General features: G+C 33.8%; 2 protein-coding genes across 2 annotated transcripts; both read left to right on the plus strand.

Moving 5' to 3' along the window:
• The first annotated feature begins 1,350 nt into the window (after window positions 1–1,350).
• Window positions 1,351–4,287, plus strand: LOC140884254 (heat shock cognate 70 kDa protein 2-like). Its single transcript, XM_073290958.1, has 2 exons — window positions 1,351–1,670; window positions 2,395–4,287. The coding sequence occupies exons 1-2, from the start codon at window positions 1,457–1,459 to the stop codon at window positions 4,128–4,130; spliced, it is 1,950 nt and encodes a 649-aa protein (XP_073147059.1). The 5' UTR covers window positions 1,351–1,456; the 3' UTR covers window positions 4,131–4,287.
• A 7,003-nt stretch (window positions 4,288–11,290) lies between these two features.
• LOC140875227 (beta-glucuronosyltransferase GlcAT14C) lies at window positions 11,291–14,541 on the plus strand. Its single transcript, XM_073278857.1, has 4 exons — window positions 11,291–11,995; window positions 13,437–13,512; window positions 13,638–13,753; window positions 13,916–14,541. Exons 1-4 carry the CDS (start codon window positions 11,455–11,457, stop codon window positions 14,428–14,430), a joined length of 1,248 nt encoding a protein of 415 aa, XP_073134958.1. The 5' UTR covers window positions 11,291–11,454; the 3' UTR covers window positions 14,431–14,541.
• The last annotated feature ends 2,154 nt before the right edge of the window (window positions 14,542–16,695 follow it).

Here is a 16,695-nt window from a genome sequence, read left to right on the forward strand (position 1 = left end):
TTTTTTTTATATTTATATTTTTTAATATTAACATTGAGTTATAATTTTTTTTTTATTATTATGAATAATTATATGTTTTTTTATTAATCAAATAGTTGTTTTAGTTTATTTGTAATGTACTAAAAAAATGTTTTAGTTTTTTAATGGTTATATATAAAAAAATTTTAATTTATTTGTAATGTATTAAGAAATTGTTTGATTTTTTTCATAAATTTTTTTCAAAAAAATATTTTCATATAAATTTTTTTTTTTAAAAAAATATTATTCGGGATTACCCTCTCCCGAACGACGGGATACCGAATGTTCGGGATCCCGAACATTTGAGTCCCGACACATCTCGGGGATCGGGAGAAAAAAAATATCTCAATTCCTATCGGGACGGGAATCGGGTAAGGGGGTTACGGGACGGGTTCCGACCCGATTCCACCCCTAGTTGAAATTGTTACTGTGACGTGAAGTGTTCGAATTGTAGCAAACAACAGGCCTTAGCTTCGAGGGAGATTGTCCAGTTAAATTATATTTCGTCAATATATTGGCTTGCTCTATTTTTTGTCGTTTGAATCATAAACGCAATGCGTGTGCCACGGCTAGTAATAAGAAAGGATAAAACCTCAACAAAAGTTAGTTATTATTCACCCCCTCTCTTTTAATTAACACTAGTAAAAAATGCAAATACTTTGTGTGTGTAAAAAAAAGTCTTTAAAAAAACAAATCATGGAGTTAGTGGGAAGTTTTTAGTAAAATAATGGTTAAAAAAGGATAATTTTGGAATAAATTATTTTGGTGTCCCCAAGGTAGTTACTCTAACCTACACATCTTTTATAATATAGAATAGATAGAATAGATATAGATTATTTTGGTATCCCGAGGTAGTTATTATAACCTACACATCTTTTATAATATAGATAGATATAGATAGATAAATCTTTTATAATATAGATAGATAGATAGATATAGATAGATAAATCTTTTTATAATATAGATAGATAGATTATAGATTATTATTATTATTATTATTATTATTTACAATAAGAAGAAATGGGTATGATATTAGGCCTGCCTTTGAGTCCAGAAAGTCCATTCTAGAATATTCTCGTATCGATATTTAAAAATTTTAGTAATTTAATTTAATTTGCATTAATATTTTTTTAAAAAAAATTTAAACCTGGGTCGGCATCTGAGCGGTATGAATGAACAACACGAAGCGAATCTAATCACCGTCCAACGCGTCTTCCGTTATCGATCCAACGGCTGTTAAATTTCCGAACATTCTCGAACCGCGGAAATCAACCACTCGAAGCATTCGCCCCCTCCGGCCTCCACTATATATATCCTCTCACTTATCGCAGGGCTTTCCCATCAATCTCATAAGCTTTGTATAATTTTCCTGTTTTCCTTTTGTTTCGACGATATTCTCTGTTAACATCGAATTTAAGAGCGGAATAAGCTTGCATCAATGGCGGGGAAAGGAGATGGTCCTGCTATCGGCATAGATCTAGGAACGACGTACTCTTGCGTCGGTGTGTGGCAACACGACCGCGTGGAAATCATCGCCAATGACCAGGGTAACAGAACTACGCCGTCTTATGTTGGGTTTACGGACTCCGAACGCCTCATCGGTGACGCTGCCAAGAATCAGGTCGCCATGAATCCGACCAACACTGTATTTGGTGAGATCTGTGTTCCTGTTAAGAAGCGTATGACTATAACATTAAAGTCCAATTTTTGGTTTTTTTTTTCCGTTGCTAGAGCTGTGGTTTTTTTGGATTTGTGGTAGACCTGTTGCGTGTTGTTATTTTCGTTTTTGAGAATATTTGTGCTTACCTTATTAAGCTGAGGTACTGGCTTCATGTCAATCGAGAACAAATTAACACCGCATCCATGATCATGTTTAGGTTGACTCAGTTGGTCAGTAGATTTTCTGTTCCTTTTCTTTAGGAGTTACTTCGTTGAATAAATTATCATTTCTATTAATTGATTTTGCTTTAACACTCCAGAATTTTCCAGTAATTATGCGAGAGAGAGTGCATCTTTTTGCCCTTTGATTCTGATTTCACTGTCTTATATGTTAATTGACCATATCAATTTTCATGTAATAGAAGTTCGTTCTAGGCATCAACGCTTAAGTGCCTGTATTATTTTTCATTCGGGTGTAATATTAATGTTGGCCCAGTTTAAACTTTGAAGAGTAGCATCTTTTACCTGTTGTTTCTTGATTTTATTTATATATTCTGATACTCGTGAGTCCGAGTGAGGTTTCGGACATTTCGGTTGGCGAATTCGATGCCTATGAATGGTTTTTTTTTTTTTTTTGGATTGCTGTTTTCATTGCAAAGTTATTTTGAAAATTGAGAGTTCATGCACATAACATTTTCGTTCTTACTTCTCTTGCAGATGCTAAAAGATTGATTGGTAGGAGATTTTCGGATGCATCAGTGCAGAGCGACATCAAGTTATGGCCTTTCAAGGTCGTTGCTGGACCTGGCGACAAGCCTATGATTGAAGTCAACTACAAGGGGGAAAATAAGCAATTTTCTGCAGAAGAGATCTCTTCCATGGTCTTGATTAAGATGAAAGAAATTGCTGAGGCATACCTAGGTTCATCTGTGAAGAATGCAGTTGTCACTGTCCCAGCCTATTTCAACGATTCCCAGCGCCAAGCCACAAAGGATGCTGGTGTAATTTCTGGTCTCAATGTGATGCGTATCATCAACGAGCCCACAGCTGCCGCCATTGCTTATGGTCTAGACAAGAAAGCAACTAGCGTTGGCGAGAAGAATGTTTTGATTTTTGATCTTGGTGGCGGCACTTTTGATGTATCTCTTCTGACTATTGAAGAGGGTATTTTCGAGGTGAAGGCCACTGCTGGTGATACTCATCTTGGTGGGGAAGATTTTGACAACAGGATGGTTAATCACTTTGTTCAAGAATTTAAGAGAAAGAACAAGAAAGACATTTCTGGTAACCCGAGGGCTCTTAGAAGATTGAGGACTGCTTGCGAGAGAGCAAAGAGAACTCTTTCATCCACCGCCCAGACCACCATTGAGATTGACTCTCTGTACGAGGGAATCGACTTTTACACCACCATCACCCGCGCCAGGTTCGAGGAGCTCAACATGGACTTGTTCAGAAAGTGCATGGAACCTGTTGAAAAGTGTCTGAGGGATGCTAAGATGGACAAGAGCACAGTTCATGATGTGGTACTTGTAGGTGGTTCAACTAGAATTCCCAAAGTCCAGCAATTGTTGCAGGACTTCTTCAATGGGAAAGAGCTCTGCAAGAGCATTAACCCTGACGAGGCTGTTGCTTATGGTGCTGCTGTACAAGCTGCTATTTTGAGCGGTGAGGGGAACGAGAAGGTCCAAGATCTCTTGCTTCTGGACGTCACTCCTCTATCACTGGGCCTTGAGACTGCTGGTGGCGTAATGACCGTGTTGATTCCAAGAAACACCACCATCCCCACCAAAAAAGAGCAGGTCTTCTCCACCTATTCCGATAACCAACCTGGTGTGCTGATTCAGGTCTACGAAGGGGAAAGAACAAGGACCAAGGACAATAACTTGCTGGGAAAATTCGAGCTCTCCGGCATTCCTCCGGCTCCCAGGGGAGTTCCTCAAATCACCGTGTGCTTCGACATAGATGCCAATGGCATACTAAACGTGTCTGCAGAAGACAAGACCACCGGGCAGAAGAACAAAATCACGATCACCAATGACAAGGGCCGACTATCCAAGGAAGAAATAGAGAAAATGGTTCAGGAAGCAGAAAGGTATAAATCCGAGGATGAAGAGCACAAGAAGAAAGTTGAAGCTAAGAACACGTTAGAAAACTATGCATACAACATGAGGAACACCGTGAAGGACGAGAAGATCGCCTCCAACATACCCGCTGCCGACAAGAAAAAGATCGAGGATGCTGTCGAATCGACCATTCAGTGGCTTGATGGTAACCAGCTTGCGGAAGCTGAAGAATTCGAGGACAAGATGAAGGAACTTGAGAACATATGCAACCCAATCATAGCGAAAATGTACCAGGGAGCTGGTGGCGGTGCAGGTGTTCCTATGGATGATGAGGATGTCCCTGCTACCGGGGGAAGTAGCGCTGGTCCGAAGATTGAAGAAGTGGACTAAATAAAATACTTGCTGGATTTTCTTTCTCGAGGATTTTGTCTCTGTTTTAGATTCTCTAGTTAGCTTTGTAGGATGAAATTTTTGTTTTGGAAGTGTTGGGGAAAGTTCATCTTTTGCATGTGAGGTATGGCGCAATCGGATATCATTTGATGGGATATATGTTGATGTTGAATTTACTGTTCTATACTTCTATTTTCATGTTTTTCACAATTATATATTATATATGCTTATATATATATATGTTGTGAAAAAGTAAAAATTTACGGTAAAAAGTAAAAACTCAAAAACTCAAAATTTATCAAATTCTACACTTTATAAAATTTTTCTTTCTTCACAATTGTGTTTTTCTACACAAATGGAGAGACCTATTTATAGATCTCAATTGGAGATTAGTCAAAAATTAATACATCATTAATTACATCATCACACACTAATTTTCAATATTTTACAACTCAATTTTCAACTTTCAACCTTCAACATTCAACAATAAATAATAATATATATTTATATATATTTTCAACACTCCTCCTTGTGATGATGATCATGATAGAATGACTATCTCCATTACGTGTTGTATACTGCCTCGTTAAAAACCTTACTAGGAAAAACCCATTGGGACAAAAACCATAGTAAGAAAAAAAAGAGTGCAGCCACGTAAACTCCCCCTGATGTCAACATGAATGATTTTTCACATATTTCGTAGATTGCGCATCCCAATATTATAAATGTGTTTTCTGAATATCGCTGTGGGAAGTGCCTTTGTGAAGAGATCGGATGAGTTCTCACTTGATTGAATGTAACAGATATCAATATCTTTATTCTTCTCCAGCTCTTGAGTGTATGCAAAGAATTTAGGAGGAATATGTTTAGTTCTGTCACTTTTGATGTATCCTTCTTTCATTTGGGCAACACATGCGGCATTATCTTCATACAGTGTGATTGGATTCTTGTCCACTGATAATCCGCAAGAAGTTTGGATATGCCGAGTCATTGATTTAAGCCAGACACATTCACGGCTTGCTTCATGTAGTGCAATAATCTCGGCATGATTTGATGAAGTTGTAACAAGTGTTTGTTTCTGTGATCGCCAAGAGATTGCAGTGCCTCCACGAGTAAATACATATCCGGTTTGGGAACGTGCCTTATGTGGATCAGATAAGTATCCAGCATCAGCATAACCAATTATTCTCTGATTTGTATCTTTTGGATACAAAAGTCCCAAATCCGTCGTTCCTCGTAAATAACGGAATATATGTTTAATTCCGTTCAAGTGCCTCTTCGTTGGACATGAACTGAATCTTGCCAATAAATTTACTGCAAAAAATATGTCTGGTCTAGTGCAATTTGCAAGATACATAAGGGCACCAATGACAATTAGATATGGTACTTCAGGACCAAGAACAACTTCATCATCTTCACATGGACGAAATGGATCCTTTTCTATATTCAATGATCTGACAACCATTGGAGTACTTAAAGGATTTGATTGATCCATATTGAAACGTTTAAGGACCTTCTCTGTATAATTAGACTGGTGAACAAAAATTCCACATTCTTTTTGTTCAATTTGTAAACCAAGACAATACTTGGTTTTTCCAAGGTCTTTCATTTCAAATTCTTCCTTCAAGTATAACATCACTTCTTGAATTTCTTTATTCGTTCCAATGATGTTTAAATCATCAACATATACAGCAATAATCACGCATCCCGATGTTGTTTTCTTGATGAAAACACAAGGGCATATTGGATCATTTACATATCCCTTTTTCATCAAGTGTTCACTTAGCCGATTATACCACATTCGGCCGGATTGCTTTAACCCATACAATGATCTTTGTAATTTCACAGAATAAAATTCTCTGGGTTCTGAACTTTGTGCTTCTAGCATCTTAAATCCTTCAGGGATTTTCATGTATATATCACTATCAAGTGATCCGTATAAATAAGCTGTAACAACATCCATTAGACGCATGTCCAAGTTTTCAGACACTGCTAAACTGATCAAATACCGAAACGTAATTGCATCCATAACAGGAGAATATGTTTCTTCATAATCAATTCCAGGTCTTTGAGAAAAACCTTGTGCAACAAGTCGAGCTTTATATCTCACTATTTCATTTTTCTCATTTCTCTTTCGAATAAAAACCCATTTGTACCCAACAGGTTTAACACCTTTAGGTGTAAGGACTATAGGTCCAAAAACACTACGTTTATTTAGCGAATTTAATTCAACCTGGATGACATCTTTCCATTTTGACCAATCCTTTCGAGTTTTGCATTCACCAAAAGATTTTGGTTCATTATCTTCATTTACGATGTCACATGCCACATTGTACGAAAATATCTCATCAATATCTTGTACATTCTTTCGGTTCCATATTTTTCCAGTATTAATATAATTGATAGAGATTTCATGATTCTCGTCAGTTTGTGGTTCTGACAAAATATTTTCATCATCGTGTGTTTCTTCTGGAACACCATTTTCTATTTTCTGATCATCATTTTTCTCTATGTATTTTCTTTTCTGAGGATTTTTATCCTTTGAACCGATTGGCCTTCCACGCTTCAGGCGTTTTATGACATCATGAATGTCTTCATTTTGTTTCTTTGGAATTTCAACTCGAGCAGGGGCATTTACAGCAGGTATATATGATTTTGTTACCTCTTTTGTGTCTGCAAATGCATCTGGCATTTGATTTGCTATTCTTTGCAAATGCACAATTTGCTGTACATCTTTATCACATTGTTTAGTTCTAGGATCCAAATGTAATAATGATGGTACATACCATGTGATTTCTTTTTCGATGTGTTTCTTTTCTCCCCCTAACATTGGGAAGTTATTTTCATCAAAATGACAATCAGCAAACCGTGCTGTAAACACATCGCCTGTCTGAGCCTCAAGATATCTAATGATTGATGGACTATCATAGCCGATATAAATACCATTCTTTCTTTGAGGTCTCATTTTTGTTCTTTGAGGTGGTGCAATAGGCACATATACCATACATCCAAAAATTCTCAAATGAGAAATATCTGGTTCTTTGCCAAATACAAGCTGCAATGGGGAGTGTTTATGATATGCACTTGGCCTGATGCGAATCAATGCAGCAGCATGTAAAATTGCATGTCCCCATATAGAAATAGGGAGTTTCGTTCTCATAATCATTGGTCTAGCAATCAACTGCAGACGTTTAATCAATGATTCAGCTAATCCATTTTGTGTATGAACATGAGCTACAGGATGTTCAACAGTAATTCCCATCGACATACAATAGTCGTTAAAAGTCTGGGAAGTAAATTCTCCAGCATTATCAAGTCTTATTTTCTTGATCGTTGATTCCGCAATTTTATTATTTGAGCCATCAATTTTGCAAATGCCACATTCCGAGTTGACAATAAACATACATGTGACCATCTGCTAGAGGCATCGATCAATACCATAAAGTATCGAAATGGTACACATGGTGGATGAATTGGCCCACAAATATCACCTTGAATACGTTCAAGAAATATGGGTGATTCCTTTTGGATTTTAGCTGGTGATGGTCTTATAATAAGTTTCCCCAGAGAACATGCCTTACACTGAAACTTATTATTCTGAAAGATCTTCTGGTCTTTCAGTGGATGACCACTTGTATTTTCTATAATCCTTCGCATCATTATTGAACCAGGATGTCCCAATCGATCATGCCAATTTGTTAGTATTGAAGAATTTCCAATAACCATATTTGATTCGATTGGACTTATATGTGTATAATGCAATCCAGTAGGGAGCATTGATAATTTCTCAACTACATATTTCTTTCCTGATTTATATGTAGTAAGACACATATATTTCTCATTTCCTTCGGTTATTGTTTCCGTATCATAACCATGAGAATATATATCATTAAAACTCAACAAATTTCTTTGTGATCGTGGTGAATATAAAGCACTATTTATCAAAAATTTTGTACCATTAGGTAACAAAATTGTGCTTTGCCACATCCTTCAATCAAGTCTACAGGACCTGATATTGTATTCACCATTGTTTTTGTTGATTTTAATTCCAAGAAATATTTTTCATTTCTGAGGATAGTGTGCGTTGTACCACTATCTGGTATGCAAACTTCCAGTGCATTATTTCCATCTTTGATCATAGCATTTTCCATAATGATCTTCAAAAACAATATGCAATAAAATGAATTAAGAAAGATACATGCAAATTATAATATGTTACAATTTAATTGCAGAATAAAACAATACATGCAAAATATAATATGTTTTATAATATAAAAATTACATTGTTACATTCTTTTCCCACCAGTACATTTAATCAATATCTTCGAAATCATTCAAAAAGTAGGCAGCATCTAAATTCATTGAACCACTTGTATGGTCAATGTTTTCAGTAAAATTGGTCTCTTTTTCTTTCCCCTTTATTGAATCTTTATAGAGCTTACACAGATGCTCAGGGGCTCGACAAGTTCTTGACCAATGTCCTGGAGTGCCACATCTATAACAAACACTCTCAGTTCTTTTTGGATGATTTTCATTTTCACCCGTATTATCATGCTGCCTCTTTTGTGGGTGGTTCGTGACGTTCCTTTGAGATGAGTTATTGAAATAACTATCTCTTTTATTTTCAAATCCACGGCCTCGACCACGACCGCGATCATTTCTACGCCCACGTCCACGCCCACGTCCTTGTCCACGACCTCGACCAAAATCTTGTCTATATCTTTGATTTTGGTTTTCATTTTTACTTCCGACATTTGCTTCAGGAAATGCCGTTGAACCAGTAGGTCTGGACTGATGATTTCTCATGAGCAATTCATTATTCTTTTCCGCCACGAGTAAACATGCGATGAGTTCTGAGTATCTTGAAAATCCACGCACTCTATATTGCTGTTGTAGAGTTATATTTGATGCGTGGAATGTTGAAAATGTCTTTTCAAGCATTTCCATCTCAGTAATATTATGCCCACAAAATTTCAGCTGTGAGACAATTCGATACATCGCAGAATTATAATCACTCACCTTTTTAAAATCTTGGAATCTTAAAGTATTCCATTCATCTCGTGCGGTCGGAAGTATAACTTCCCGTATATGCTCAAAACGTTCTTTTAACCCTTTCCACAAAATCATTGGGTCTTTTTCGGTCAAATATTCACATTTCAACCCCTCATCAAGATGTCTGCGTAAAAATATCATCGCTTTTGCTTTATCTTGTGAGGATGATATGTTATTTTCTTTGATAGTTTCGTTAAGACCCAATGACTCGAGATGCATTTCTACATCGAGGGTCCATGACATATAATTCTTTCCGGTTATATCAAGTGCAATGAATTCGAGTTTCGCCAAGTTCGACATGGTGGTACTAGAAAATAACAATGCATTTTATTAGTTAATTTCCATAAATATGACAATACAAAATAATGGAAGAACGTAAATTACAAGTGCGTATACAAATAGAGAAAAAATATGTGTTGGAAAATCGCTGGTGAGTAAAAGACTTGTGAGCATGATGATCATAGTCGTTATGAAAAATATCCTTATAAATGTCATCATCTCCATCTTCGAAAAAACCGAGGATAAAATATTTTGAGAGAAAGAATGAATTTGGTGTGATTGAAAATGAGTTTGAGTGAACATATTTATAGGGCAAAAACTAGCCGTTTTGTTACCGTTTGTGACCGTTGGGGGTAAAGAAAAAATTGAGTATGTGTTGAATAAAAATTCGTGATAATCATGTAATGCATATAATGATAATCATAATTAAATAATTATGTATATCATATCACATTATTATAAGGTCAGTGTCGTAGACAGCCTTTTATATAATGTTGTGAAATTATACCAATATAGTTAGTATAAAGTCAGGTATAGTATATCATATCACATTATTATAAGATCGGTGTCGTAGACAACCTTTTATATAATAACATGAGATTATACAAATATGGTTAGTATATAAATACACAATAATATATATCATATCACGTTATTATAAGGTCAGTGTCATAGACAACCTTTTATATAATAACATGAAATTATATATTAATATAGTTAATATATATATACATAATAAATATATATCACGTTATTGTTTAAAAACCTTAGAGGCTTTTATACTTGTCGTATCCCTTACCGGGAGTGTGGGATGTCGTCTTAACATCCTCCCAGGATTTATAACAAGTTTTGAAAAAAACTTATTTTTTCATAACATGATATTATATATTAATATATACACAATAAAAATATATAAACAGTAAAATAAAAATTCTTACTTGTTGAATATTTTTGACTTCTTCTTGTATTTTGGAGCGTCGGAAAATATAGAGAACCTTCGAGCGATCGTGCTGATAACGTGTTGTGAAAAAGTAAAAATTTACGGTAAAAAATAAAAACTCAAAAACTCAAAATTTATCAAATTCTACACTTTATAAAATTTTTCTCTCTTCACAATTGTGTTTTTCTACACAAATGGAGAGACCTATTTATAGATCTCAATTGGAGATTAGTCAAAAATTAATACATCATTAATTACATCATCACACACTAATTTTCAATATTTTACAACTCAATTTTCAACTTTCAACCTTCAACGTTCAACAATAAATAATAATATATATTTATATATATTTTCAACAATATATATTTTTTTTTTCAGAAAATATATGCTTATATTTTTGGTTCTATCGCTTTGGGTAACAAAAACCCAGTAACATTAACATGTGAATATTGTCTTTCAGTCGTCCGTCCAAATTAGTTAGTCATTGAAACTTAACTATAATTTTTTTTTTAAAAATACTCTTAGCTAATTTTCTTTCAAGCTCAAATCTGTTGATCTCAATATAAATTTATTAGAGAAAATTTTTGTTGAACTCAAGAAAGTATAAATTTATTTTCTCTATATATTCATGAATTTATACTAATATATATTCATTGTCCGTATTAATTTATATTTAACATTGATATCATTTATAATTTAAATTAATTTTTCCTTCCAAACTTAACTTTTTTATACACGTTAGACATAATTTGGAAGTATTTTTTCAATTATAATTAATTCCGAATTTTCTTCCACTGTTTCGAAAAAATCAATAGGGATTAAAATAATATTTGCCCCCTACCGTTGAATCCTCCGTAATTTTCTTTATTTCTTTCTTAATAAAAAAGCAAATCTGTCACCCACTTTGTCTTCACCTTTCACCTTCCATCTCAATTCTCAACGGCAGTGGCGATTCTGTTCTGCGCATGATGCCAACTATCAATTATCGACTCAAAACATAATCTTGAAGCTGAAACACCAAAAATAGTTCAAGAAAACCAGAACCCAGTAATGAAACGAGCTCAATTCCGATTTCTTTCGACCCGAAAATGCTCAGCACCGATAATCTTGATCTCCATTTCGGCCACCGTTCTGATTTTCATTCTAATTTTATCCAGTTCCAAACCCAGTAACTCCTATCTCTCTGTTTCGGGTTCAGATTCCATCGGTTCGCTCAATCGAGAAGATGATGTTGTGTTACCTGGGTTGCCCCGGCTCGCTTACTTCATCTCGGGTACAAGTGGAGACGGCGCGAGGGTGAAGAGGCTGCTTCAGGCGTTGTACCATCCACGGAATCACTACTTGCTCCATCTCGATTTCGAGGCATCCGAAGTTGAAAGGCTCGAGCTTGTCAAGTACGCCAAGTCCGAAGCGGTGATGAGGGGTTTCAAGAATGTGATGGTGGTAGGGAAGGGTAATCTGCTCATTTCAAAGGGCCCGACGATGATGGCTTCCACGCTTCATGGGATCGCCATTCTGTTGAAGCAGGCGGAGCATTGGGATTGGTTTATTAATCTCGGGGCCTCGGATTATCCCCTAATGCCTCAAGATGGTTGGTTTCCTTGTCTGTTCGTTTTCTCTTGCTGTTTGATTGTCTTTCTAGTTGCCTAATGTAAATATGTCAGGTGCTTGCTAATAGTTACAAATTTGATTATGTAATGGGGGATTGGGGAATCGAATTTGGGTACTTTTTTAGTGTAAAAAACAATGTAGACAAGATGGTAATTCGGCTACTCCTGTGAATTCCTAGAGCCGTCATTCATCATGAGTCATGATCATTGACTTGATGTAGTTGAAACTGGTAATGGGGACACTTTGAATGCAGGGGTATGAACAAGCTGGGGAGGAGAGGGGGGCGGTCTCTGTTTGACTGCCTCAAGTAAAAAACTTTTGGTTTTTTGTATGTGATTCTAGTATGCATATGTTTATCCGGAACCGCCTAACGGGTACATTTTAATGGAACGGGTATTTAATTATTTTTCCGGAACTGCCTATTAATGGAACGGGTACATTTTAAGTTTGCCATGTCTGATGAGTTGAAAACTTGGCCAAAAAAAGGTTCAGTTCTTGATGGTAAAGGTGGTTAATCACTTAATTGTGTCAATGTTTTGAATAACTAAATTCGATAGTTGTATGTGGGATACCTTGTTCAACAACGTGACCTGTTGTTTGATATACAACGGAAGATGCTGAAACAGGGAGTTGTTTACTGCGAGATGTGCATTGTCTTTTCAGCAATAATTCATTGGGATGAACTTGTACCCTTTGAAAAAAACTGTGAAATTTCCTTTTAGGTTTGATAGAGATTAAAGCGAAAATTAGAAATCGGTTGGATCTAACTATTGTTGTTCCCTATTGAATGAAGATGGTTCTAGGTACTGACATGCTTTTATTGTAAGACCGAGAATAATGAAAAATTAAATACAAAAAAGAATCAAATTATAGTGTCTAGTTGTAATGTGAGTCTGATATAAAATTTTGGATGTTGAGGCATTGAGCTAGAGTGGGAATGTTTTATATTTTAGATTCATTACTTAAGTGTTTGGCTGAAGAGGACATAGACCATGGTTTTAAAAATTACTATTACGATTTATTTCGGTCAACAAATTAAATCATACTCGGACAGCTGTATAAAACTGGTGTTTGGGAAACTCACTTGATCATGGTGTGAAGATCGATCAAGTAATCAAAATAGTTTGATCTCACCTTTAGTTTCTTCACCGCTTGGCATACGGAGCTCCATAAAGTTCTGATATCTTTTTTGTGTTAGATTAGAAAAATACCATAGGTGCCTAGTTGAATTTCAGAAACTGAAATTGAACTATACTGAAGCGAGCTATCTTGAATTATTCGTTTAATGGCAAACTTATGTAATTTTAAATTGCTGCATCGGGGAAGTAAAGCAGGTTGCGATTTTTGCTCACTGCTTCTTCTTTGCTCCCAGATACTAATTATTTCAGCTTCTGATCACATGCTTTTTTAATCTGATCCAGACATCCTACATATCTTCTCCTACTTGCCGAGAGATCTCAATTTCCTTGAGCATACTAGTGACTTGGGGTGGAAAGAGTGAGCTTCCATCTAATCCCTCAACTTGTTTTCACAGAGTATTGTATTCTGTCAGCAAACAATGATTTTCTCGTGATGAATAGACAGCGTTAACGATTGAAAAACTTTTTTGGTGCCGTTTTCAGACAACAAAGAGCTCGGCCTATTATCATTGATCCTGGCTTATATCACTCCAAGAGATCTGGTGTTTTCTGGGCAAAAGAGAGAAGATCAATCCCTGCTTCTTTCAAGCTATTCACAGGTGTCGTCTCGTATGTGTGTTTCCTCTATGTACACAGAGATTATATTTTATAAAGCACAATCTATTGTGGTTATATTGAAGTATATACTTATAAACTTACACGCGAGATCAATGTCACTATCACAAACTTAAGCATTGTTCAATTCTACCTCATTTCCTCAGGGTCGTCCAATGTGATTCTCACGAGGCCGTTTCTCGAATTCTGCATTTGGGGTTGGGATAACCTTCCACGCACTCTTCTCATGTACTACACAAACTTCCTCTCGTCCCCTGAGGGCTACTTCCACACGGTGATGTGTAATCATAAAGACTATCAGAACACAACTGTGAACAATGACTTGCATTACGTGAAATGGGACGATCCTTTGAAGGAACAGCCTACGAATTTGACGGTCAAACAGTTTGATGATATGGTCCAGAGTGGATCCCCGTTTGCTCGTCAAATTTCTGAGAACGACCCTTTACTCGACCGAATCGATAAGGAGCTACTGAAAAGATCTCCTGATAGGATATCTCCAGGCGGTTGGTGTTCGGGGAAATACGGGCTAAACAAAGACCCTTGTATGGTCTATGGGAGCTCTGATGTTGTGAGACCTTCCTCGAGTTCGAAAAGATTGGAGAAGCTTGTGCTCGAGCTTCTTGATTCTGAAAATTTTCGATCAAAACAATGTAAATAAAGCTTATATATATTTTTGGTTGAGGACTGGTGCTCTGAATCCAGGTGGTTTCCGGTTATATAATCTCTAAATCTGTGAAATTTTATCCAACAGTTTCGAACAATTTTTAAATTAAATTAATGCAGTATTTTGAAAAAATAAGATAAAATCTCCAAAACATTAATCTTTGTAGAAAAGTATGTCTTCTATGAAACGATGTCATAATGATGTCATGTATATATATCTATGAATAAAGGGCAAAATTTTGCATTGTGTATTTATTATATTGCCCAAAAGCTATGAATGATTGATATTAATTGCATGGGCATAAGTGAAAAATGGTGTAAAATTTAGGGTCAAATTTGGGATGTGCAATTTATACAAAACAATGTTTTGTTCATTCATTTAATTGATGCATTTATTATTATTATTATTATTATTATTATTATTTTACCCATTGAATACATTTTAATGCTTGTCATCATATTCCTAATTCATTCTAAAAAATAATAATGAGAAGAAAATTATAAAACAATGCATTATTTCTACTAACTATTTTTTAATTTTATAAATTAATCATTATTATTTTTTGTCTTAAAAAATGTAAAAGTATGGGATAAATTAATAATTAATAAGCAAAAAAAGCTCTTGTGAATTATGTTTTAAGTGAATCATTTTTATTTTTATTTTTAATATTAATATTTATGGATAATAATGATTTTTTGTCTTGAAAAATATTGAATTATGAGATAAATTAAGAGAAAAAAACTGTTATGATTAGGTTCATATAATAGTAAGATGCTAATAAAAATGATGAATTAATATAATTAATTACACTAACAAATATAACAATAAAATAATTCACATACTTTTTGTACTATGACAATAAAATAACTGATCATTTAAAATATTTAAGCAATATTTACACTTCTACGAAATTTGCGTTTAATATAATATATAGAAATATAACATCACCATAAATTTTATGAAGAATAAGTTTCATAATGCAATAATCTATTAATAAAAACTTGCTATATTAGAAAAAAAATAAAAAATAATATAAAATTATTTGAACTCTTTAAACACAACATTTTAATTGATTTATTAAATATTATATTGCATTTGTAAAATTAATTATACACTATAGCAATATAAGTGAAATCAAAAATTAAATTATTTTCATATAGTTTCTTTGTTATTACAAATACATTGTGTCAATTCACCTCTTATTTATTTATAGAAGGAAAAAAAGCCATTTTAGTCCTGTAACTTAGCCTGTTTTTTTTTTAGTCATTTAATTAGTCAAAGTTCTATATTAGTCTTTTAACTTTATCTTTTTTTCTATTTTAATCCTTTAAGTAGTCAAAGTTTTGTATTAGTCTTTTAACTTTATTTTTTTTCTCTTTTAGTCCTTTAACTAGTTAAAATGTTGTACTAGTCCTCTAACTTTTAAATTTTGGCTATATTGGTTTATTTTTATTGGAATATCTATTTTTTGTCGAAAATTAATGAGTAGAAAATAAAATTCGATGATTTTCAATTTAAAAGATAATCATACTACTTGAAAATATCACCTAATTTTATAAATTTTGATATATTGATAGAAAAATATATGTTCATAATTTTTTTAAATAACAAACAAAATCAAAAATAAAAAATCGTAGTGTTTAATTAGAAAATTTTTAATTATATCAACTTTTGGAATGATTTTTGTTTTTTTGTTTGAGAAAATAATTTTTTTCACAATGCAAAAATAAAAAAAAGAATTAATATTTAGCTTTATTGATTTATTTTTGAATTATCTTTTGAATTAAAAAAATAAATGTAAAAAAATATATAATTACAGCATTATATCTATTTTTTCTCATGAAATATGAAAAATTAATTTTTAAATTTAAATGTAAATCTCTAATGATTAAATCTTCATATTCCGTGAGATTTGATATTATTTATGTGTAAATGTGGTCGTTTCTGTAAAGTTTTTTTTAATCTGGGCTGGTGTTATTGATTGAGATAAAAAGATACGAAAAACATATTTATTAAATCGATTTTTGGTTTATTATTATTATTATTATTATTATTATTATTATTATTATTATGTAGTTCAGTTTAATAATGTAAAATTTAAGAGAAATTTTCAAGTGAGATCGTATCCTTTTAAATTAAAATATCTAAAAAAAAATTAAACATTTCATTAAAATCGAACCAAAATATCCAAAATTTAAAAATTAGAGGACTAATACAAAACTTTGATTAGTTAAAGGACTAAAAAAGAAAAAAAATAAA

Source organism: Henckelia pumila, chromosome 1, assembly GCF_033568475.1.
Source record: "Henckelia pumila isolate YLH828 chromosome 1, ASM3356847v2, whole genome shotgun sequence".
NCBI classification, from domain to species: domain Eukaryota; kingdom Viridiplantae; phylum Streptophyta; class Magnoliopsida; order Lamiales; family Gesneriaceae; genus Henckelia; species Henckelia pumila.